At 44.1% G+C, this 26,448-nt stretch overlaps 1 protein-coding gene across 4 annotated transcripts; it reads right to left on the minus strand.

The window, feature by feature from the left end:
- Positions 1-1,392: 1,392 nt before the first annotated feature.
- On the minus strand, positions 1,393-26,448 carry MFSD10 (major facilitator superfamily domain containing 10). 4 transcript variants are annotated; one of them, XR_014551988.1, is made up of 16 exons: positions 26,301-26,445; positions 25,580-25,939; positions 24,603-24,712; positions 23,267-23,461; positions 21,935-22,031; positions 21,543-21,646; positions 19,238-19,396; positions 16,607-16,795; positions 13,476-13,584; positions 12,395-12,497; positions 10,429-10,537; positions 9,351-9,441; positions 7,323-7,370; positions 5,856-5,945; positions 2,481-4,716; positions 1,393-2,346 (listed from the first exon to the last, which is right to left on the minus strand). XR_014551988.1 is itself a non-coding variant. In XM_083630602.1 (15 exons), the coding sequence occupies exons 3-15, from the start codon at positions 24,605-24,607 to the stop codon at positions 4,613-4,615; spliced, it is 1,398 nt and encodes a 465-aa protein (XP_083486728.1). In that variant the 5' UTR covers positions 24,608-24,712; positions 25,580-25,939; positions 26,301-26,448; the 3' UTR covers positions 1,393-4,612. The 4 variants fall into 4 exon arrangements, 3 of the variants coding, with proteins under 3 accessions (XP_083486728.1, XP_083486727.1, XP_083486726.1); XM_083630602.1 differs by having other exon boundaries at positions 1,393-4,716; positions 23,267-23,456; positions 26,301-26,448; XM_083630601.1 differs by having other exon boundaries at positions 1,393-4,716; positions 24,603-24,701; positions 26,301-26,446.

Genomic DNA, 26,448 nt, shown 5'->3' on the forward strand with positions numbered 1-26,448 from the left:
GTTGTGTGTCCTTGTGCCTTGTTTCTGAGATCCAGGTATTCTTGAGCTCATGTTGCTGCAAGACTCATAGCACATTTATGGAAAAGTAAACATAGTCAATTCAGAGCGATCCACAGACACCAACAGAGTATTGTTACCAGTTATGGTGGAGAGGTTGGGGAGGCTAGAATATGCTGGGGCTACAGCACTGCTGTGTCTGCTATACTTTCCACACCCAGAAGAGGAGGGGCACACACACCACTTTCAGAAACAATAGAGTAAAAATTGCAGCCAGGCCTTCAGTGGCTGGTGGCTGCCTGGAGTAGAGACAACACCCCAAATCTGCTGGACTATACAGCCAATCTGTACAGTGGTGTATCCACTATTATTTAATGTCCATGATAACTATCACTTCCCCCAACACAGATGAGACATGGCAGATGATGCAGGCCTGTGGCGCATTATCAACACAAGTGAGAAACATGTTCCTATGCTGATTATGGTCTTCGGATGAATCTGTGTTTTCCCCCATGGGCAATGGGACAAAAAGGCAAGCAGAGCAGCATGGAAACAAAATCACTAACTCTAGCATATGGCTACAGGAATCCAGCAAGCCAATATATTGACCCCTGACAAAAAGATTCAAGGCCAAATATCACACATCACTAGTGAAACCTGTGATGAGCCCAGTAACTGCCCAGTTGCTCCCTAACCCACAGATAGGCTTTCAACAGTGTAAATTTGCAACACTCATACAGCCTTCATCAACATTATCTGTGGTTCTAGATTCAGGTAGGTAGCAGTGTTGGTCTGACGCAGTCGAAATATATTTAAAAAAATTAAAATTGTCCAGTAGCATCTTAGAGACCAACTAAATTTGTTCTTGGTATAAGCTTTTGTGTACATGTATCTGAAGAAGTGTGCATGCACACGAAAGCTTACACCAAGAACAAACTTAGTTGGTCTCTGAGGTGCTACTGGACAATTTTTTCACATATTTCATTTATCTGTGGATTAGTTCTAGCTGTCAGGTGCTTATCTTCCACTATTCATCTGCAAAATAGTCTTTGTTTTCTCTAGATCCTGAGCACAAGCTTACCTTGGCCAAGGCTAATCTCATTGACCCAACTTGCTTACAATTTATTCTCGATGTGATTTGTACAAAACTAGGTAGGCAGCCTGCAGCCAAACCGAAGGACTGTGATGTATGTTGATAATAAAGTTTGTGTCCTGAATCTTACATATAATATAAATACTATCTGGAAGGAAGGAATTTTTATTATTTTGTTTTTTAAGCTCAATTCATAAATCACTCTCAGAAACATAGCTAAGTGATATAACCATAAAAACATAGATAAAACCATTTCATATATACAAACAAAATCCAATACAGATACAGACTGGAATAAAAAATTCCATTTTAAAATGTTTATTGAAAAAGCAACATCTTCAAAACGCAATATAGATATCTGCTATGCAGTGGGAGAACACAGAACAGACCTGGTTGAGAATGGGCTCTGCAGGTCTTAATTAGGTGACCTTTGTTACATGAGACTCCAATTAAGAGGCTGCAATGACAATTAACCCCTCATACACCAGAGCAGCAAATATAAACAGACCCTTTAGCCTATTTTACAGAGACAAATAACCATTTTGGCACAGAGTGAAAATAGCACAGTTCTAATTTAAGGAGAAGGGCCAGCCCCTCTGTTATGCTTTTGGCAGAGGTCATAGTAGTCAACTATAGATTAAGGAAGGGAGATAAATTGGGGGAGGGGAAGCATCCTTTCACCACCCCCTGCTTTCCAAAGAATCTCTTGTTTTTCTTGCTTCCTCTCATTTCCCCAACTTTCCCTCTCTGCTTTTTTCTCTTCCTGCATTCCTGGCTTTATTAATTTTCCTGTTGCTCTCTTTTTCAATTACATTCAGAGGCAGTTGGTGTGGTGGCTGCTTGTGTAGCAGGAGAAAAAGAGGGGAGAAAAACAATAAAATTTGCCTCTTCTAACAGATACAACCCTGGAATTCAGGAGAATAAACCAGCTGGGATCCAACTTGCTGGATAAGGCACAAAGACAGGGGTGCTTTTAATAACTCAATGAAAAATTGGTCTCTCAAAAGTTTTATACAGGGAAAACAAAAAAATCCGCACAACACAAAAAACAGTATGCTCAATGCTCTATAGACTGCTATAGAGAAAAAGTTATTTAGAACCAATATTCACTATTACAGCAGCTGCAAGGAGCTGCCAAGGAAAAGTGCTATTACATTATGTGGGAATGGGATTTCAGTTCAAGGGTAAGCCTCACTCCACTAAATGGGACTTCAAAAAGTAGCTATCACCAACAGCCTAGGGCAGGCATAGGCAAACTCCGGCCCTCCAGATGTTTGGGACTACAATTCCCATCATCCCTAGCTAACAGGACCAGTGGTCAGGGATGATGGGAATTGTAGTCCCAAAACATCTGGAGGGCCAAGTTTGCCTGTGCCTGCCCTAGGGCCACCTGTAGGGGCTACCATGTCTCCAATTTCATGCACTTAGTGAAAAAGAAAAAAGAATGGCTGTTTTGGTTTCTCAATGCAAATGAGGTCCAGATTAGGTCTATACTAGAGGAAGATCCAGATCAATGAATCAGGGCCCAAATTAGATTTGGGGTGTGTGTGCCTTGCACAGCTGTAATTTAAGTGCTACAATTGTTTCCACAGACACTACAGTAGTAGTTTTTGGCACAGGGGTCAAACACGTCATTTACATACAGAAACCTCAGGTTTAATCTTAAAACAACTGAATTCAAAAAAGGTTCAGGAAGCAGACCCTGTCTGCCCTTGACCCTGGAGAGCAACTACTAGCTACTGCTGACTTCTGAGTAATACTGAACTATTATACTTGCTATAAGGCAGCTTCGTATGTTCCAGATTACTCTTAGGTTTTCAGGTTCCTTCCCCCCTGAAAACCAACCTATTAAGCCATCGTAACTGTTGGCTGTAGCAAGCTGATGCTTTGAAGCAACATCAAGGCACAATATGAAGCCACCTTAAATGTCAACCTGTTCAGGTTTTCCTGTATCAAATTGCAATTGTAGACCAAAATCTGGTTGACTTTCTACTCTAGTTTTAACTCTTAAAACAAACAAATTCCAATAAAATATGAAAACATTTTTTTCAAAAAACAAACCCCAAACAGGAGTGTTAATCCAGAATAGGCAGAACTATTGGTGGATGACTGTTGCTAGGCTTAAATTCACAAAACTGGCAGCAGAGTTCACTCACAGAACAGGAAGCAGGACTTCTCTAACCACTTTCTTAGGAGTAAGCCCCACTGAATTAATAGAATTAAATAGATTACTTCTGAGTGGATCATGATTTAGACTGCACTGTATCTCATGCTTTCACACCATACTGAATGATCGGCCAAATCTAAGCGTGCCTCACATTCAAATATCCCATGTGGTAAGGCATAAGTTCCTCCCTTCAAGTGATTTGTTGCAAGCATGAAAAGTCTTCCCATTATCCCTGAAGCTTAATCTGAAATATTTATGTAAAGAATATAAGATACGCTTCTTGTAAACAGAGCCAGAATCATAATTATGCAAAAAAACAAAAAAACTGGTTACCTTAGATACATACTACCTTAACTACACAATCTTTTGCACATGAAGGTACGAACATGATGTGTTTCAGATTACTGCCCCCCATAGCTAACCGTAGGATATACCTGTACACACTTTTCCAGCTTGCAGCTTAAGCCTTTGGTTTAAAGAAACTCTTGCCCTTGGCAACCTGTTAAGACTCAGGTTTTGGCATCAATATGCAAAACATACAGATCTACTTGAGCTCAATAGCTAAGTATCAAGGAAATGTTGTACATGTAGGTCCTGCTTTCCAAACACAGTGCATTACCAGGAAATCATTTGCAAGCATTTGCATAACGAGCTGATGATTTCCATTATTTCCTACGGGAACATTTATAATCTGTGATTTGTCCAGTCTCTGCCCCCCACGGGCTTTTTCCAGAAATGGCTGCAGCCAACCAGCAAAACACAAGTAAGGAAGTGGGCAAACTCTGGCTGTTTGGATATCTGAATCAGCTGTTTTTGTAGTGAGGTTTGGGCATAATTATTTGTGTTTGGATAATTGAATTTGCAGATAACGAGTGTTGCCATAGCAGTACCAGTGTGTGATTCAAATCTGGCAGACAAATCAACAGTAAATATATTATTTAGGAAATGTATTTCAAGGATAGTATATGTTTGCATGTGTGCGTGCACGTACAGACAAAACACATTCAGCAAAATTTATGCAGCATGTCTAGTGCAAGTCTGTAGATATTGTTTCATTTCCTTCTTTAAACACTTTCTGCCAAAGCAAACAACCCTTTCCCACCACTGTGCACTCTCTTGCAGAACAGGAAATGTATCTGACCATTTTTTATGGCAAAGGTATTGTTTGCTGAAAGGCAGTAGCTTTGTTTTCTCTCCAGGGCTCTTTGCCACAGTGCAGCAGAAATAACGTGTGCTCAAAATCTGTGCACTTCATCATATGCAAAGGCCGGAGGTGCCACAAAATGTTTCTTAGCTCAGCCGCCTAAGGGCCTGATTTCCAATGTTTCTTGGAAAATGGTAGCCAGAGTTGCTTGTTACTCTTTCCTTTGCTTTTGAATGTATCCAAGGAGAACGAAGGGGAGGAGGAACGAAAAGGCACAGACGGTGAAACAAACTTCAGCTCCCGCCAGCCAGTATACTGGAAAGAAAGGAAGGAGAAAAACAGCATTTAAGAATATTGTTAAACTGGAAAAAGCAAGAACTTTCCTAAAGCGGCCTCCACGAAACAGTTTGTACCAAACTGAGTGAGAAGAGCTCTGCCATTCCCAGAAGATCCAGCTTTTCCTCACCAGAATTAAATATTACCTGGGCTGGAATTTTCGAACTAAAAGCAGAACCCTCTAGTCCTATCCAACGATATCAACAGACTGGCAGCAGCCAGGGCCCAATAAAAAATAACCACATTTGCCCAAGACAGCAGGTGTCAGAAAATGCTCCAGGAACTCCACCATGAGGAAAGCCTCATGGATGGGAAAGGGGCGAGGATGTGACTCAGCTCCACAAACGTTTTGCTGCAGGTCTGTTTGCTTTCCTGAGGTTCTGTGCCTGGCGCAAGCTATAGGGAGGCTCCTGTGAGGTATCTGGGGTTCAGAACTCTGCTTCTCTCTAGTCAGCAAGTGCAATAGGAAGGTCAGTTCCTGGGGGAGCCTCAAATGCCGCCTTTTCCAATACAGAGCTAGTTTGAGTCGAAGCACACACACAAACATCTACAGCAAGCCCTGGAAGAATACCCAAATTGATTTTTAAAGCTCCTAAGTTCAAAAAGCATTTGGAGACTGGACTTTGACCAGCAGCATTTCCCCTTTAAAAAATCTCTTATCCAAAAGATGCTTCTTAAACCTAATGGTGGGAAGGGAAGGTTGTGTGAGAGGGCTGAAGAGTCCCCAGAACAAACAAAAACTGGAGCAAGAGAAAAAGAGACTGCAACAACCTCAAGGCAGGCATTTTGTAGTTTTAGACGTTAGAAGGGAGAGAGAGAGATGCAAGTTTCTAATTTTAGCTGGCTGCCAAGACTATCTTGTGATGCAAATTACAAACAAAATGTGGGGTGCATGGATGCACTTCTCTGTATCACAGCCACGCTTCGTAGTATCGAGGAAAATGCATGTTGCTATTGCAACCTTTCCTGACAGAAGTATGAAAACAGGAATCCTACCATAGCTGAAACACTTTCCATGATATGCAGTGTGAGGTTCAATTTTCTCCCTGGTGAAATCTATATATTGTTTCTATTACCGACAAGGGTGCATGTGAGCACACGCATACATGCACAATTACCTGTTGCTGACACAATTGGTCCAAAAGCTCTTGCGAGGGCCCCCAAACTCCTTAAGATTCCCATTACTGTTCCCTTTTGGCTGGCTAACCCTATGAAAGAAAGAACCATCATCATTTACTACTTGTCAGTTTTTGACTTCTTGGCTTTCCCTATCAAGGCAAAACACTTAGGGCCCAGCACTATAAAACATCTGAGAAATAAAATGATAAAGGATTGGGTCTTTAAGAGGGAACCGTGCATCCTTATGCTGAGGCCCTGGTTAGGAAGACCAGATCCACTGCCTCCTGAGATTTATTGAGGCTGGAACTATGATTGGTCAGCAGACCCAGATTTGAGAGATCAAGCAAAATGGCTGCAAAGTAGTGGAGTCAAGGAAGGAGTTATGTAGCAGGGAGGTAGCAGGAGTATCTGTGCGTTTGCCATGATGTCTCAGACTAAAAAGCTGCTGTAGTTCATCTACTTCTTACATTTAGACAGCTGTCCACTGACGACAATGCCCTGGATGGCTTACAAACAAAAGAAACACTTTAGTTGCATCAGAAACAACTCCAGCTACCTAGCAACACTTTCAACATAAGCCAATTCCTTCAGTTATTCAAATAATGAGACCAAGTTTGCACTGTCAAACCTAGTGAGCATTCTAACTATCTCCATTTCATTCTTGTCCTTTTAATCTTGTATTTTTAGGTGCAACTGGACTAATAGTGTTAGAAGTTCTTCTCAACTTTGCCTTTATGAGAAACAAGGAGAGTTGTTCAGGCAAGTTTACCACCAGCATGTGAGGCCTAAATCCCACAATCTTGAGTGTACTTCACTGCTAAAACTCAGCATCAAAACTACATTTCCATGTGAGGCTCCCTGAGGTATATTTTATTCGCCAGTTAACCGGCAGAGGAATGTTGAGCAAGTCTTTGGGTGAGAGCACAGAGTTTCTACTTAGCCATTATTGGTCATTCCTACCATTACTTTGAACTGAATGTCATTATCTTCCCTTGTGCACATACAACACGTGAAAATAGGGCACCTGCAAAAATGTATTATTTTATTTAAAGATCATTTTGTGGGCTCTAGTGTCAGGTATCTGTAGTCGGTAGCACCATATAGGAATAAGCAGTCTATAAAAACTTGACATGCCCCAGGCAGTAATTAGCCATTTGAAGTCCCACATTTCTTAACAGGAGAGTTAAACAGATCCTTCACTTATTTCCATGAAAATTAATGGTATTTGGAGTGCTTGCATGTGTCTGAACCACACCTACTGTCCTTACTGTGTGCTGTACAAAACAGAGCAGGAGCCAATGCCAAGTGGAATCAGTTTCCAATTCTGTGTTTAATCTGTCTCCAACTCTGAGGCAAAAGAATCTGACAGCAGCCTGGCTTTAAAGATTCAACACACAGTTAAAAGAGCAAGCAAAAAACTCCTTAGAGAAGGGCTCTGCGCATTACAAGAGTAAACAGCCACGTACCATATCCAGACACCACCGTAGACAAACAAGGAACAACCGTAGCAGCAGCTGGAAGTAATTTAATAACAGGTTAGAAAATGATTAAACAAGTGAGAATGCAAACGTGTTAACAATGGATGGCAGGAGGAGAAGGTTTAATTCTGCATGGGTTACGATCCAGTTCCCAGTAGGAAACAAGATTCCATCGCCAAAACAGCAGGATCGAATCCCTGCTCATCACTTGAATGGGGATTAAACCCTATGCAAAAGTGCCATTTGAAATAGTTCTCATACACACGCTGCACAAAGAGGCTTTTGCAAAGGCTTTAAAACAGCTCCTCCACTCCTGTTTGCTCATACAGGAGGACAGAGACTGTCTTAATTAAAGCAGTTTGCCAAACTGCTCTCTGAATCGGCTTCCCCCACCCCCTTTAAACACTGCTGGAGTGATGAATTCAGAATTTAAGTCCTAATGACAATTTAGGGTGAGTTTTTTTTCCTGAAAGTGCTGGTCAGGCAGATGCTAGTCATACCAAAAACTATCCCTTACTTCAGGCATCCCCAAACTCGGCCCTCCAGATGTTTTGGGACTACAACTCCCATCATCCCTAGCTAGCAGGACCAGTGGTCAGGGATGATGGGAACTGTAGTCCCAAAACATCTGGAGGGCCAAGTCTGGGGGTGCCTGCCTTAGTTGATCATGCTGGTAGATCCTGAAGTGAACAAATGCCTTCCAGGAGCCTCAGGAGAAAACAGAAATGCCCATACTGTGACTTTCTGTCTGCCAGCCTCCCGGAGGGCATTCTAATTCTTGCTCTTTTTCAGGACTGGCATCATGGAATCACAGAACTGTCCAACTGGAAGGGACCCTGAGGGTCATCCAGTCCAACCCCCTGTGGTGCAGGAAATGGGAGGTGGCTGGTCCTTCAGGCTTCTGCCTTTAAATGAACATGGGGAGGAGTTTGTCGGGGCACTTCCAGTGCTCAAACCTTCCCCTCAGCAATGTTTTTTTCATAAGCATGATAAAAGAGCTCCTGTTGCCAGATGGCCTTTCTGTATTTGCAGCAAGGGACAGAGAGGCTCCTCAAGCTTTCCAAGCTGATCTATGAGGTCAGCACACCCCCTTCCTCTGGAGAAAAAGCCAAAGATGAGGATCCAGAGGAAGGAGCCATCAAAAGGTGATGGAATGCCTTCCAGTCAGAGAACAGAAATTTGCAGTAAGGCCTTTCTTTTCGAAAATACCTTGCTGGTCTTTTGTAGAGCTTTGCAGTATTTGCAATTCAGGGATTAAGTTGCAGAGAAAAGACTGGTCCATCTCCTCAGCAGTCAACTGGGAAGCTGAGCATCCTCTAGGTTCAAGAGTCCTTGCCTTAACTCATGGGTAGGCAAGCTAAGGCCCGGGGGCCGGATGCGGCCCAATCGCCTTCTCAATCTGGCCCGCAGACGGTCCGGGAATCAGCGTGTTTTTACCTGAGTAGGACGTGTCCTTTTATTTAAAATGCATCTCTGGGTTATTTGTGGGGCATTGGAATTCATTCATTTTTATTTTTTCCACAAAATATAGCTCAGCCCCCCACAAGGTCTGAGGGACAGTGGACCGGCCCCCTGCTGAAAAAGTATGCTGACCCGTGCGCTTAACTGAACTCAAGCCCTGATTGGACAGCCTGGACTATGCAACTTTCCTCTGCCTGTAGATGTCTATTTTGTATTTAAACAGCAGTCGGGGACATCACATTTCTTTTTTGGAAAAGCATACTAAGCCAGGATTATTGACAATTTAGATATCCTCTTCAGTCCCTAGAAGGAGGCTGGAAAGATCAACCATAAGCTGAGGTAACACAAGTTAATGACGTGTTTAAACATCACCATGGCAACTTCTATAATGTCATTAGCATTAAAATAAACTCGAAAGGACAGCTCCTTCAAGATTGATAAGCAACAAAGGCAGTTTGGAAACCTAAATCCATTCTGCATTAATGAACTCAAGAAATCTATGGAGCCAATTTCGCTTTGCTTTAGCGCCTGAAAAGATTTGTTTGAGAAGCTCACCAAAGGAGTAAAACAACAGTCCGGTGCCCAGGAGGACCATATTAGAACTCCAGCCAACGAAAAGGAAACCAAGAGCTGACACCATTATTGCCTGTCGAAAAGAAAAGGGGGCAAAGTGAGAAATATGGTTTTACAGTACACAAACTCTAGTGAAAACCCAAAGCTTGTTCTCCTGGGCCTGCCCTACTCTGAGAGCAGTTGGGCTCCTGCTCTGTCTTCTGCTTCAACTACTGAGATGCAGGCATCTGCTCACCTTGAAACAGCCCTGGCTGGTTCCCTGGAACATGGCAACATTCAGATGAGGCAAGGGGGGAGTCAATGGCCACCTTCATCCTTTCCCTTCTCCTTTCTTGCCCGCCCCTGCCTGCCACAAAAGCCCCTTGCACTGAGAAATTCAAGAGCTCTCCTGCCTTAAGGGGAAGGAAAACCAAAGAGCTATGTAGTAAGGGTGATTCCATGACAATGTCAACCTATAGACCCATTTTTCATTTTCATATATAGTTAACGTGCTCTATATCATATCAAAGATAATTTCCTCAAGTTTAACAGTTTTTCAAAATGGCATTTTACATGTGAGTAAAATGACCAGAAGTGTGGCATGCAAGATGACTCAGAATTTCTCTAGGTTTTTTTTTTTTTTCTAAAGATCTCTGCAAGCAAATAGAGAATAGGATAATGAGCCTTTATTTTATTGGTTTTCTTTTCTCATTTGGCGAACTGACAAGAAATTTTATGCTAGGAACAAAATAGTTGATTTGGAATAATTTGTTTGATGGTGGAACTGGGCACCATTACCACCAGAAACTGCACTTTAAAGACCATTTTCTATCCACTTCATAGCCCCAAAGCCAATCTTTCTCTCTCTCTCTTTCTCTCTCATTATTATGGTCTACTGAACACTGACCTTCTCCAACATGAACAAATGCTTTGTGTACTCTCTCACAAAAGGAAGGAGAGAAATCAACGGGATATATTACAAGTTAAATGACAGAAGACACATTTCCTGAAAATTCTTCAAGTATGCATGAAGCAAAAGTAAGTACAAGAAAGACTACTTCAAATGGAAAACAAGCCCCACCCTTTTTACAGTCTTCACTTCGTTTCCTGGCTCAATTTGGCGAGTGTAACCTCCTTGGATCACAGCCATCGTAATTCCAATGAGGAAAAACATCTTCCCTTGTTCCAGACTAAGAGAAAACAGGAAAAAGTTATTTTCTTCTCCATGTCCAAACTCCCAAAATTAACATGGATGGCAGCTGTTATATTTTAAGGAATATATACTGTGGATATTTGGGCATGTTCCCTAACTAACCAGTTTAGTAGTTCTGACACAGCCCTCTTAGGGGCAAAGTAGTTTAGCTTGATTTGCAGTTATGTTTGTTAGTAGTAGATAGTTCTACCCAGTCAGTAACTAGAAGAAACCTTGCCATAAAGCATTCAATCTCCCCTCCACAGGAGGCTTCTAAAATTATTACAGGAACATACAGGGATGTTGGAGGGGTGGCCAATTCCCATGACTTTGACAGCATACCTCAGTTCTTTTGCCCTTCCTCTCCTTTTTAATCTTAAATATATTAGGATAGCCAGCTGCCCTGCAAGGTGTACTGCTGCTAAGTCACACACCTGGCCAACCAGACACCATCTTAATTTCTCAGGGGCATTTCTACATATAAATGAGCAAATGCAAATTTATTTAATGGGCCGAGTCCTTTAAGTACCTGGCAACAGCTATGTGTTGCCAGGGGTGGTGGATGAAATCTGACTCCATTCACATTTTTATAATGAAAAACATTTAAGTGTCTGGGCAACTCTTGATCATTACAAACCAAATTGCCTCTCAGGAATGACCTCTGGTCACCAAAACATCTCCACATTCAGAAGTGAAAAGCTGCCTCCAGCTTCTGGCGTCCCTGCAAAAGGGAAGGCTTCTTGGGCAGCCTTACCACTAACGACACGGAATCAGTTACCAACAATGAATCCTAAAAAAACTAAGCTCTCAAAAATCATACAGTAATGAGGACAGTCTGGGAATATTCTTGTCTTTGGGAGGGGGTTACGTTTGTATCTTCATATGTTTGCTGACATTGTTAAAATATGCAAAAATCAATTAAAAAACAAAAGATATGAGAGAACCAGTGTTAGCACTGAGCAGCTGCCAGGCCCCACGTTCCCTAGCAGGGCCCATGAGCACCGGCAGCTGCCTGGGCTCCCCCTCTTGCCCCGCCAGGAGTGGACTTATCTGGGATCAGGGCCTGTGTGGGAAAGTGCCTGCCATGTTATAATTTAACACAATGCATGACGCAGTGTTGCACTAGCACATTGCAGGGAATTGGAGAGGCAGGCAGCCTCCCAGACTTAGCTGCCACATACACCTGGGTCCGCAGCAGAGCACCTTGACAGGAGATCTCTCAGACCTGGAGAATGCAGTCTCTACGTTCCAAAAGAGCGCAAGCATGAGTTCGAATCCCTGCTCAGTCACAAAAGTTGGTGACGGGCCTTTGGAAGCAACTCTCTCAGCCTAACAGAGGTGCAGAGAGGCTAAATCAGGCACAGGCAAACTCGGCCCTCCAGATGTGTTGAGACTACAATTCCCATCATCCCTGACCACTGGTCCTGTTAGCTAGGGATGATGGGAGTTGTAGTCCCAAAACATCTGGAGGGCCAAGCTTGCCTACGCCTGAGCTAAATTGTCAGACATATCCTTGATGGAAGAGCGTGATTCAAATGTATCAAGGAAATAGGTAAGTAAAATGGTTATAGGAATGTTCACTCATATGAGAGAGGACTGCCGGCTGAGTTCCCACTTTGGGTGATTTATGCAAGCTAACGGGACAAATATTTCCAGAGAAAATGGCCTGCAACACCAGATGACTTTTCTCAACCAGAGCCTACATTACGGGGGGTGGATTGGAGTGGGAATGACATCTTATACTGTAATTAAACATAGAGGTCATCTGAGTAAACACCATGACAGAACTTGGTTTATACTGATGTCTCGTGCGGCTCACTATTTTGACAAATAAAATAAATATCATGCGAAATACCTGCTGAATTGGAAGTGCTGATGGACAAGAAAGCTCAGAGTGTATTCCAGACCAGAAAACAGGAAAAGATATAGGAAATACACCAGGCCTAGGATCCTGAGATCTGTTACAAAACACCACGATCAAATTCCATTCTTAAGAACAAGTACAAAAGTAAACATACCAACAGAATGGCCATACCAATAGAATCAAAACCTTCAAAAAAGCAGCTCTAGACTTTGCAAATCTCAGATGGGGCTCTGGCTCCAGCTGTGGAAGACTAAAAGCTGTTACAACACACAAATCCAGGGCAGATGTAATACTGGCTCCTTGCATATACACACTGTTTCCAGCCCCTTCCTCCTCTGTCCCCTTCCTGACCTTTCCATGCCTTAGGTCATCTCTGCTGGCCCACTGGACAGGCACCGGCTCCTGCACCCAATGCGTTTTGACTATACATGATTTGGGTGTCATGCGCTATCCCTGGAACGTAACCCCTGCGTAAGGGGATATTAATTAGATGCTGTACCTTGATATGTCTTAGAAGTGGCATAAATATGTTTTAAACAAATACATTTTAAAAGATGGTGAGATAAGATGCTTTCTCTGTAAAAGTATTGAACGCTTCAGTACTTGACTAATCCTACTATGCAGGTGTGGTAAGAAAAATACCGGTGTGATTACTAGTTCAGAGTAAATGTGCCTTTTACTGGAATTGTATTGTGTGTGGTTTTTTTAAAAAAAACCTATTTCTATTGCACTCCATGTTTCATTCCACATGTCAGAGAGTATATTTTCATGTTACTAACAGAAGCTGATGCACGCAGAGGCCTTACGCACTCAAAGCATATCTCTGCAATCATTCTTTCATGCTATGTGCTGCATAAACTCAAGCCAGTTTGCTCACTGGGAGGACTGCCAAATCTCAAGCAAAAGTGCAGATATGCAAATATATTCAGGAAAGGGCTAAGCCTCATTGTGAAGAAAGACAACACAACGTTTTGCGACATCAGGGTTGGCGCAAAGGAGGAAAAAGTAGTGGATTCTGACATGCACAGGCAACTTCATAATAAAAGGAAGAACAAAAAGCTCAAGGACTTGCTCTCTTTCGAAGAGGTTTCCATATTTTGGCTGACGGCAGAGAACTGGAACAGAGCCCGAGGACTAATCAGGCCAGCTGCTGACTGGAATCCCGACATAATGGAGGACACCTAACAAAACAAGGAGAAGGAAAGAAAGAATTGAGTCTCAAGGCGATGACTGAGCCGCTTTGCGTGCCACACAAAACCAGGACTTTAGTGCTACCTGCATGAGCAAGACCAGGGGTAGGCAACCTAAGGCCCAGGGGCCGGATGTGGCTCAATCGCCTTCTCAATCCGGCTCATGGATGGTCTGGAAATCAGCGTGTTTTTACATGAGGAGAATGTGTCCTTTTATTTAAAATGCATCTCTGGGTTATTTGTGGGGCATAGGAATTCGTTAATTTTTTCTCTCTTCAAAATATAGTCCTGCCCACCACATGGTCTGAGGGACAGTAGACCGGCCCATGGCTGAAAAATGTTGCTGACCCCTGAGCAAGACCGACACTTTGTTGCAAAAGCAGACTGTGGGATTCTGCTCTGGCTGGAAATCTTAGGAGCCAAATTTTGAAAGTCCTGGTATAAATAAATGGAAAGCCCAGGTATAAATAAATGGAAATTTATCTAACACATAAAGAGTACTGGGAAAGAGAGAAGGCTACCTCATACTAATTGAGAGTTATATAGGGACTAATTTAGATAACCAGTTTGGTTTCATTTATTCCTTGGTATTCTATTATGCTATATAATTCTTGCTATCATTTATTGTTTTGAGTGTACTGGTTAATGAAACAATAAAAAGATTTTTTAAAAGCTTGGGTCTTAAAACAATTTTTACTTTTAAATTTTATTTTATGTCCTTTAATAGTTTTCCACTTTGGGACAACCCCACCAATGGTGCAGAAAGCTTCATTTTTATTTTTATTTTGAAAAATCTCTCTCCCATTTTGTCCTGGTTTATAGATCTAGTTTGTGATAGTATAACATTTGATATTTATTTTCACACATTTTTCTTTTAAAGTTGCATAGACCAAATCAGAATTTTATCTGTTACCCACATTGTTCTAAATTCAGTTGGTGATCTCAAACAACCACTTCCCAATTCTGCTTGTACAATGCACTCTAAGTATTTGTTTTAAAATGACACTATAGCTACATCCAGTTATTTTCATCATATGTAATAATAATAATAATATTTTTTTATTTATACCCCGCCCTCCCCAGCCAAGGCCGGGCTCAGAGCGGCTTACAAGCAATAATAAAAACAAGATGAATGATTACAACTTAAAAACAAAAATAAAAAACAACATTAAAATAATGGAACATTAAAATATTAAAATGTAGCCTCATCGCAGGAGGAGAAGGAAAAGAAAAAAGGAAGAGGGAGGGAATCAAATTGGCTCCAAGCCAAAGGCCAGGCAGAACAACTCTGTCTCACAGGCCCTACGGAAAGAAATCAGATCCTGCAGGGCCCTGGTCTCATGAGGCAGAGCGTTCCACCAGGCTGGAGCCAGTGTTGAAAAGGCCCTGGCTCTGGTTGAGGCTAATCTGACTTCCTTAGGGCCCGGGACCTCTAGGGTGTTGCTATTTATGGACCTTGAGGGTCTCCGTGGGGCATACCAGGAGAGGCGGTCCCGTAGGTACGAGGGTCCTAGGCCGTGAAGGGCTTTAAAGGTCAAAAGCAGCGCCTTAAATCTGACCCTGTACTCCACCGGGAGCCAGTGCAGCTTGAAAAGCACTGGGTGAATATGCTCCCATGGCAGAGACCCCGTGTATGTAGAGGAAAGGAATAGCAAGGGAGAGAGGCTCTTCCAGCTTCTGCATGCTACCCAGGAGATCTGAAACAAACAACTATGCATGTAGAGTTGTCTGGGCCTCCGGTGCAATTCTGAGTCCACTGAACCCAATGGGACTTATGTCAAAGTATCCCTGCACAAAATTGTGCTATAAAGCAGGTTTAAGGAGTCTTTAGGGTACAATGTTATACCCTCTTACCTGGGAATAAGCCCACTGGATTTGAGGGACTTGTTCCAGAGTGGACCATGTAAATGTGCTGTTAATATCCCAGATTCAGGGGTTGTGGTGGCTGAGAGATTCCAGATTCAAGTGACTATACTTCTCTAGCAATGGCTTTTTGGAATTAGTCTAGCTTTACTTTTCCTGTATCTACACCAGGGCTGACGAAATGTCAGAGCAGCAAAGGGTCCCTCGGCAAATGAAGGTGCATAGTGACCAAGGTCAACCAACTTTGACACCTGAAGCAGAAAAATCCCACAGTCCTCTGTCTTCCTCCCTAACAGTAGGCAATACACCATCCATCTGGCAGCTGCTTCACTTTGCTAATGGTTAGAGCTGACGCCCACCATCTGACACCACACAAACACACACTCACACACAGCCACTCGCGCACTTCCAAGGCCTAAACTATGTTTGTTAATCATTTCTCTCAACGTGTGCCTTTTCTGTCCAGAATTAAAGTAATGTGACACTTGATAATTTCTTAGCAGTAAAAAGCCAAGTAGCTCAAGGCAGCTCTTGGAAGGATGAAGATTAATGAAAAAACTATCTTAAGCATTTGCAAAATTAATGGAGAACCATTAAAATTGTATTTGCTACTTTGCCTTTAGTGACTTCGACCACTTAACCCAGTCCGCCTTTTCCATCCATATCCCATGCTCCAACTCGGGCAATAAAGACAGCATTATGTGGTGGTTTGGCTCTAGACTAGAAGTTGGGAGACCAGCGTTTGGATCCCTTCTCTGCCATGAGGCTCATGGGGTGACCATGGGCTCTCTCTTAGCCTAACCTATCTCAAGTTTTGTTGTGGTGATTAAATGGGAAGGGGGGAACTGTACTCTTTGGAGGGGAGATGGGACTTGAATGCAGTAAATAAATTCTGCCCTTGAGGACTATGTGTTCTTCTGCATTTCTTGTGCAATTCCACTTAATGGAACATAAGGAAGATAACTTGCCACTGAACTACTTCCCTCACTTGCCAGTAACAAGCATACATGGAGCTCCAGACCTGTTTTGAAAACATAGAGCAGAGTGAGACAATTTATTTGGGCCAGATTCTGCTTAAAAATGGAGGCACTGGTTTCCTGATGTTCTGTTAAGACCAAGATGGCGACTATTTGTCTCTAGAACATGTTACCCGTTTTTCTTTGGGGAGTGTCTCCGGCAACAACATGAAGACGAAAGCCAAGTCAATCACTGCAAACATGACAGCAAACATAGCAGACCGAACATAGAAGATTTCTCCCTTCTCTTTTTCCATGGAGAGGTATGCTCCAAGCATAGGCCCAAAGGTAAAGCCCAGGGAGAAAGCAACGCCAATCATTGCCTAGGGAAAGAAGGGTAATACTTATTTAGTTGCATTTCTCTCCTCCTTCAACTCTAATAGAGCTTCCAGAGCAGCAAATACGGACATGTCCTATTTGAAACATAGATACTCATAATTACACATTCATTTTTATCGATAATAACTTAATATTTTGTTACCAATACCAATTAAACTTTTGATTGCACCAGCCATAGGCCATGGCATCATTCAGAAGGAGAACAAAAAACAACAACAACAACAATAACCATAAAAATCATCGGCACAGACATACAATAAAACAACGGTCACGGCTACTAAAATTATTTGTTGCATTAAATACAAGAGAATAGCAGAAGATTCTCAGGTATGATGTGCCAAATTAAATATCCGAATCCCCTTTGCAGTTGACTGCTATTTTGTCTAGTTCCTTCCTCCTGATCTTCTTAGCTGCCAGCGCACAGAGTGCTATTTTATAAGTAACAAAGTTGTCGATGTCGCTCAGCAGCCATTTTACCCTTCCCACCCTATTCAGATGTGTTCCATTCATAAACAGGGGTTTTATAAATCGGCCTCTTGGGTCTATATATAACGGGCACTGCAGTAAATAATGGAACAGGTCCTCGATGCAGGGTTGTCCACACAGAGTCTCTCTTCGTAATGTACTTTGCCGTACCGTCCATCCAACACTGCCGAGGGCATCGATTGGAATCATAGTTCCGTAAAAGCAATTCTTAGTACAGCAAGTGGGAGCTTTGTCAGGAATGTGGCTCAGCCATGCTCTGTTTTGGTAAACGGGAACCATGGTGAGCTCTTGGTAGAAGCAATCATGGTTAGATCCCTTTCTGCATCGGACCTAAAGGGACAGTCTCTTAAGTGCCTCTTATCCATCTTCATGGTCACCTGAAGATCTTGTAATTGATATTGGGACAAGAGGCGTTGGACGCCAGCCTTCCAGCATTTGGTCTGTTCCCATTCTGTGTAAGACAAGGATGTCCAACAGGTCGATTGGGATCGACTGGTCAATCCCCGGGAGGTTGCAGTCGATCGCTGTTGATTGTGGGCTCATTTTCCTTTGCATTTGCCTAAGACAGCCTTTCTCAACCTTGGGTCCCCAGATGTTTTTGGCCTACAACTCCCATCATCCCTAGCTAACAAGGCCAGAGCTCAGGGATGATGGGAGTTGTAGTCCAACAACATCTGGGGACCCTCTCCCCTGCCTGTATCTCCTCCTGATATCTGTAACGGAAGACGGAGTTTTTTGACCTGAACCCCGAAAAAGGGGGGGGCAGATCACGGTCAGATTTTAATTCTGAAAGTAGTTCGCAGTCCCTCAGGAGTTGGCCACCCCTGGTGTAAGACATAGCAGGTCATCTCTCCTTCAAAAGAGATTGAAGTCTTTTCACATAATTTAGGCACAGGTAATCAATTCTAGCCTGCATTGTTGTCATGTCAGCTTCAGCATGAAGAAGAGCAGCTGAGGTCCCACTGGGGAGCGAGAGCACTTTCCTGAGAAATTTGTTCTTAATATTTTGTTGGTTCCATTGGGGAAAGCATGCACTTTGCAAAAATGCAACACATATTAAGATGTTTTAAGTTGTACTGATAAAGCTTATACAGTGGTACCTTGGGTTAAGAACTTAATTCGTTCCGGAGGTCCGTTCTTAACCTGAAACTGTTCTTAACCTGAAGACCACTTTAGCTAATGGGGCCTCCCGCTGTGCCGCCAGAGCACAATTTCTGTTCTCATCCTGAAGCAAAGTTCTTAACCCAAGGTGCTATTTCTGGGGTAGCAGAGTCTGTAACCTGAAGCGTATGTAACCTGAAGCGTCTGTAACCTGAGGTACCACTGTATATTGTGTAAGCTGTCTTGAGAGCATAGGTGCCAGCACCTTAGGGCTGAAGACACCTCAGCCCCCTCAACATCGTTTAGCAGGGGGCTCAGCTCCCCTAATATTGGGGGAGCGGAGGAGGCCAAGTGCCAAGCTAGGCCCAGTTTCAGGGCTGCCACCATGGCCACTACCTGTGCCTCCCCATACTCCCCTCGCACAGTCCCCAAACTTGCTCCAGAGGGTTGGGGGGGGAAACTCCAGAACACATTTAGGCACAGGGAGAAGAGGGGGAGGGCGTTTCGTTGTGCAGGCAAAGTCCTTGCACTGCATTGGATACCACCAGGAATCTGCAATTTTTCTACTGGAATGAAAGAAGCATGAAGTTTAGGCCGACGTCAGGTTGGACTGTGACTGGAGAATTCAACCACCACCCCTTGGGATTCTGGGGGAAATGGCACCTAACATTCCTAGCCTAGTATTGGGCAAACGAAACAGGGGAATGGCCATGTTCATGTCACTGTTGCATCTCATCCAATCCCACTCTGTATGCGGAACACATTCACATCCTTGTGGCTGATCAAAAATTAAACAGCAAAGATCCTGATCAAAGGCTCACACCAGGCCGTTAACTCACCATGCCTTTGCTTCGAGCTTTTGGACTCTGCAAGTCAGCAATTATTGCAGTGGAGAGGCTGACATTCCCTTTGCTTATTCCACCAAGAATTCTGGAGAAAATGAATAGCTCAAAGCTCCTGGAAATGGCCCACAATGAATATGATGCTATCATACCAATCTACAGAAATAAGAAGGTATATACGTAATGAAAATAATGGTATTTAGAAAGCACAATAAAATGTAAGCACTCCGCCTTGGACCTACAGTATTACACAGGGGAAGCTAAACTGAACCTAAACTAAAAAATGGGGGGAAACCTCATGTTTCCTCAAAAGAATACTGTTATTGGATTCTTTATTGAACCCAATTTGTGAAGCTAAAGAGAAATTCCAGGTTGCTTATTCAGAATAAAAGTTTGATGAGGAAAAAACCCCTAGTACAATTACTGGCCGTATGCAGACCAATTCATAAGCACATAAAAGCAGTATTGAAGAGAATTTTCACACATATTGGGGTTGTCCAAGCCTGTGTATTCAGCAACCTTCAAGCAGCAGAAATCATGAAGGTTATCTAAAACATCTCTGATGCTGCAAAGAATTGCTGCTTTTTCAGCTGGTATGGAAACTTTTCTCTGCTAGCCTAAAGGCAAGGCGATACACAGCTGCTTATTGTAAGATGGAATCAACAGCACTGCCAGGCTGAAGGGAGCCCAGGGAAAGATGCCTTTGAGAGCCTCCCCCCCCCCCCGCCCATTGGATCACTCACTCATCCTACCCCCAATACTTGCTCTCATCCCCATCTCCTTCCTTCCTGCTACTTGATAAATTAGTCATTTTCTTCATTTCATTAAAAGGAATCAGGAAAGCTGCTATGTACTGGGGTGGGTGGGTGTGTGCATGCGTGCACTTGTGTGTGAACAAATATATTCCTTCTCCTTTCTTTAAATGAAGAGTAAAGCACAGATTCTGGTGGCATGTGCAGAGGGCTGCAGCGGGGAGGAGAAGATGATGAGGTCTTGTAGGATTCAGCTCCAGAAATATATATGGTTATAAGTTTAGGGCGGGGGAGTAGGCAGTAAGCAAAGACCCTCTCAACCCCTGGATCCAGCAAGTGTGTAAATACAAGCCAGGCTGGCTTCCCATTGAGTTGAGAGCCTGGGTGATGGGCCATAAAGAGAACAAAGGAAGGGGCTCTGTGTGAGATGGCAAATGGGTGGGGCCTCCTCTCCCAAGTCACGGTTAGATAGAAGCACAAACCCAGAGTTGACAGCAGAGAGTTTTGGAGTGATGTGAGCTAGAAGCAAGGCAGCAAACTGGAGGGAGAGTCACAGCAATGTTTGATTTATGTTTGAATCCAAAGCCGGGGTGTTAATGGTATACACACCCCTCTCCATACCCATTGTAGGCTCAGGTTGTGTATGCACACACACCATATCCCATAAAGACCCCAGAGACTCCCCTGTACCTCATTCCAAAGGAAACACAATCCCTGGTCAAGCGCCTGGAACCCCTGGAATGTCGCATTGCTCGGAGATTAGGATGGCGTGTAACAATGCTGTCAGAAGTGGGATTCATGTTCCCTGAAGAACCTGTGAGCAAGAATCTGAGCCAAAATGGAGGAACGGTAGCATTCCTGGAGCAGCAAAGCCAGCAATGGATGGAGCAGCAAAACCAGTGGTTCAACTGACAGCTGCAAGCAGAGTGTGTGAGAAGCCTCAGTGGAGAGGAAAGAGTGACTCCACGCGAGGTGATAGCGCTGCCGGTTGAAATGCTACAGGGGGTTGAAAGCGACCCAGGAGCCCTGCTGGAAGAGCCCCGCTGAAGAGATCCAGAGTGTGGATGGGCAGCTGAGGGGCTTGGACTTTGAAGAGATGCAGTCAGTAGCCAAGGACAAAACCTTGGAGGAGGGTAAAGTGGTAGGAGCTGAGGAGCTGCTGCTGATAGATTTCTCCACTTGTGGAAGAGGTGCATGTGAACGTGCAAGAAGAACAGCCTGTGCCAGAGGAAATGGTGATGTGTTCCTCAGTGGAGGAGAACACGCAGGAAAAGCTCAAGGCCTGTGTGTGCGCACCAGAGGAGCAGCCAGCTCATGCTGAATTGGGTGAGTTTTAAAAAACAACTATGATTTTGCCCTACTTATTACTTGTGCAAATCAACCATGCAAGATGAATTCAGCCTGACCAGAACTAATCCAGAAAATGTAATGGTTTGACTCACACAACACCCAATGCATAATGGAAAAGGGCTGCCTGGGTTTAGCCGGGGTTACTTAGATCATGTAACCGATCTACACTGCACATTCTTTAGTCCCGTCAACAGACATACCACAGTCAACAACATGATCGGCCGTCTCCCAAAGTAATCAGACGTGGCACCAGTAAGTGGAGAGGAGAAGAACTGAAGGATGGAAAATATGGAGCCAATCAGACCTGCAAAATATGGAAAATTAAAATGCAATAGGGATCTGCCAGCATCAAGGTCAATCCTTCACAGCCATGTTCACGTGTGAGCCATACCACACATTACATTTTGAAGGCTGCCATGGATCCTAAACATTTTGGGCCGTTGTCCTCCGGACCCACCTGAAAGCATCAGGAAGTATTTCCCATGCATTATTAAGATGGCTTAATTGCATTTAATGCCAGATTTATATGGTCCTGCGCTTCATGCAAACTGTGAGCAAACCTAAGAGTCCTATATTGAAACTTCATTCATACCTCCAAATAAGACACTGTTGTATTTCCTTTCAGAAGGAACTTGCACCACTTCACTGAACCAGTCCACCCCGTGCTGCAGCGTCATGTAGAAACTATCCTGTGGAAGGAAATATGCATGGGAGGGATAAATTCAGGGGAGCTATTCAGGGAGGACAGAGGAGCAACCACAGTCAGCCTGAGAGCTGCCCACCACGTGCAATTATTCCGCAATTATTTTTTATAGTTCTTGTCATGTGCAAAAAGTAATCACAACCAATGTTTTTAGAAACACTTGCTTTAATAGACAGAAAGTCTGAACTGCCCTCAGACCTTAGCAGGCTCTGCAACATTTGGACTATCATTTAACATCTTAGTGGTTCAGAGACAGACAAGCCACTGGAAAGAAAGAGAATAGCTTAACCACACTCTCACACCCTCTCCGTTATTTATGCCACATCACAAGGGGAAGAAGGAACTAGTCACGTTCTGCTTTTACTAATCCTATGCTTCACATCCAGCCAGAGTAATACAATGGCTTCCTGCATTGCCTTCTTACAGTCAGCAACATGGAGTGAAGAACGAAACTAACAGTCACAAGTCTGAAATCTCCCCACTGTAAGATAACAAGAGCAGCTTTAAAAAAAACACTAACGGTTACTATTCGCTGCAGTATTACCGTACCAATTTAGAGTTACATCAAAACCTGTCTTAAGTTTTCACCTAAGACACAGATGTGCTAGATCACTTACTATGAATTCTAAACATTTATTGTTGCCTGAAAAGTTGTTGTTTTTAAGCAGTAACACATGCTCCGTGAGCATTGCTGGTTCACTCAGATACCAAAACACTGAACCCAAACATTTCAAATTGCCCAGAGGTTACATAGAGGCATTGTCTGGTTTAGGCATCTGCATACAGTGGTACCTCGGGTTAAGTACTTAATTCGTTCCGGAGGTCCGTTCTTAACCTGAAACTGTTCTTAACCTGAAGCACCACTTTAGCTAATGGGGCCTCTCGCTGCTGCCGCGCTGCCGGAGCCCAATTTCTGTTCTCACCCTGAAGCAAAGTTCTTAACCCGAGGTAATATTTCTGGGTTAGCGGAGTCTGTAACCTGAAGCGTATGTAACCCAAGATACCACTGTATACAGAAGATAGGATGTTTGGCACACCAAAATTCCAGGTGGACCACTTTGGCACCTGGACTAAAGTGGTACATTATCGTTAGAGCACACTCTTTACAGAGATGTGAGTTTCAAGCACTGCCATAGCACAATTATGCCATGGTGGCATCCCATCATATTTTACATGTTTATCGCGAGTGTTTTGGGTAAATGTGGCTTAGGTCTTACTTACATTATTATTGCTGTAATGGTCAAGAATTGAAGGAAGCAGAGGGAGGATGAGGGTGAAACCCAACAGGTCTATGAGGAGTGCGATAAAAACAATGGTGATCACACGAGTAGAGCCCTCTTCAGTTCCCCGGGACTCCTTGAGAGGCCTCCTGCTCTCTTGGCTTTTCCCCAGTGACATTGTCTCAGGGATCCTGCTCTGAAATACAAAGTGTGGGGCGGTGGGGGAAGGAGGAAGTGGATAACTTGCTGACTCATTCTCCCTTAATTGAAATTTTACTGCAATTAAAAAAAAAAAAAGTAGGAGGTAGTTTCCCTTGTTTATTTCCTTCTCCTGATCTATCCAATTGTGGATTGGTGACTCCATTTAAATCTCCCAGTAATATTATTTTTCCTTCCAAATATTCCAACATCTTTTTTCACTCTTCTTGAATAATTCCCTTTTATTCTGGTTAGGTGCATAGACTCCTGTTACATAAATTATTTCCCCTTGGTGTTTTATTTTAAGTATTAACAATCTACCATCTGGGTCTGTATATAGTAGTTCTGGCTCTAGGCATGGTTTAACATGAACTACCACTCCTCTTTTTTTTAACTTAACCACAAAAATTCCAAATAAACACACAAGACATTAATATTTAATATATCTGGTACAACAGCATCAAAAATACCAATGCCTAAAATGAAACCAGCTTATAGCTCCAATTCCCATTGTTGGGCTGGAACAAAATGCCATTAATTTACAGTGCAGCACCATGATCTTTCATTAATCAGGTGCTCTTTGAAGATGATGCTTTAGTTAGAAGTATTTGTCACAGCCTTTAGCAATCAAATAAGGTCCGGTGTTGAATACAGATGACTTTTAACTGCCGCAGGAAAAACAGTGAACTCTCATCTGTATTTTAATAGGGGTTAAAAGTATGCAAGCTGTATTCTTTAGGGCAGTGATGGCCAAACTTGGCCCTCCAGCTGTTTTGGGACTACAACTCCCATCACCACTGCTTTAGGGTAAAACTTTTGAGTGTCCACAGAGGTGGAAAGGCCACTGTGCTCTAGTGAGGACTGAAACGGACACTCTCCTCTGAGATGAGGCTTTGTAGTAAGAGAGGCACCATCTAGCTGTAAAGGTTAAAATAGTTACAGAACAGACTTCCCTGGGCAAGGTTATCAGCTGCAGAAAACTGATAAATGAGTGTGTTCTATCAAAAAGCAGACTGACAGAATGCACGTGAGACAGAAATTCAAAAGTATTAAGGATATGAAGCATACTCCATATTACCACTTTTTCCATATGTACAAATGAAGCTGCAAAAATGCATATTGTTCAAGGCATTTCTCACCGCATCCCCTTCCATGGTCTGCTGTGGTCTCACACTTGTAGCAGCCGCTGCCCTGAAGCGCTCATATCATCTGGTGGTCCTGCTTAATGGTTTGGTTTTCTGCGGAATTTCTGAAATTGGTAAAAATGTCCCGGGGCGGGGGGGGGGGGTGGAGCTCATCAACTTTACCGTATGGATTTTCACTTTTTGAAATATGGCAACCCGAGCTTTTATGGCTGCATTTTTTTAACACTGATACATGGTTTGGTTGCAGCTGCAATTACGTGTATGTGGTTTTTTTTAAGCCCCATTATAAGGAGGGTTGCTAATTTTCGAAAAGAAACCAAAGAATGTATTTAACAGTGCCAAGTGATCTTAATTTCGCAGTACGATTTCAACCTATAGCATCAACTATCAGAGGCTGGACGCGAGGAATTGGCCGAAGAGGCGCGCGTCCTGCAAGGCTCCTTCCAAGGGCGGGAGCAGGACTCGAATGCAAAGAGGGGGGACTCTTCGGCAGGGGCGGACCCGGGGGGGAGCAGGGCGGAAGCTGCCCCCCTAAATCAATACCAATCCCTAACGAAATTCCTGGCTGCGCCCCTGCTCCAATCTGAGGCTCTGCCCCCCGGACACCATTCCTGGCTGCGCCCCTGCTCCAATCTGAGGCTCTGCCCCCCTGGCACAATGCCTGGCTGCGCCCCTGCTCCAATCTGAGGCTCTGCCCCCCTGACACAATGCCTGGCTGCGCCCCTGCTCCAATCTGAGGCTCTGCCCCCCTGGCACAATTCCTGGCTGCGCCCCTGCCCTGGGGACCCTCCCCTCTCCCCTCTCCCCTGGCGGGTGGGCGATGCCCGCGCCTCGGGCTGGCCGAGAGCAGCGGGGCGGAGGGAGCCTTCTTCGCCCGCGGCAGCCCTCGCGCATCCGCGCCCTTCCCCCGAGCTCCCCCGGACCCGGCGAGAGAAGCGAAGGGGACCCGCGCGCTGCCCCCGCAAGCCCACCTGCCCGGAGAAGCGCGGCGGCGGCTGCCCGAGAGGCGAGGCGTGGGCGTCCGGGGTCCTCGGTGGCGCCGCGGCTTTTCCTGCCGCTTCCTCTTCCGGGCTGGGGCCTCTCCCGGCGCCTCCAAGGCCACAGCAAGTGGAGGGAGCTCCCAAGACGGGCGCCGAGGGCGGGAGGCGCGCCCTGGCCAGAAGAAGCGGCGCCGCCCGGCCAGCAGCCCAGGCGGCGCGCAAAAACGCACCGCTGCTCCTGCTGCCGCGCGAAGCGGGCGCCCGCAGGATCCGGCCAGGGGCGCCCGCAGCCCGGCACCCTTTGGCCCTGGGCAGCCCTTCCTCGCCTCCCGGCGGGGTCCAGCCACGGGTCTTCTTTTTTTTTATAAGATATTTATTAAGATTTTTTAAAGTATTACAATAAAATGAAAAATAAATAAATATCAAGAATACAAAATAAAAATAATTAAAAACACACAAGTTTTCCATTGCTTATTTTCCTTTAGCTTGTTTCCCAGACCTCCTCATACCTCCCTTTTTTGTATTCCACTTCAAATTGTTGGTTCAGCAAATCCTTACCATTATATTTTTACCTATTTATAACCCTTTTTTCATATTCTCTTAAAGCATTACAGCTGGAAACCACTTAATCTCTATCCAACATCATTCTAACATTAATTTTACAATATTTCTGTAGATAGCCCTTAAATTTCTTCCAATCTTCTCCAGCCACGGGTCTTCGGCAGCCCAGCTGCCTTCACTGCTGGCGTGGCCAGCGGGTCTTCGACGGCCCCCGTTTCCTCCTCCGTGAATTGGCGTGAGCCTCTTGGAAAGCCACCCCAGTTGGTGGCCAGCGCTGCCTCGTGCGGGAGCCAGTTGCG

This window comes from Podarcis filfolensis (genome assembly GCF_964270895.1).
Source record: "Podarcis filfolensis genome assembly, chromosome: 9".
Classification (NCBI taxonomy): Eukaryota; Metazoa; Chordata; class Lepidosauria; order Squamata; family Lacertidae; genus Podarcis; species Podarcis filfolensis.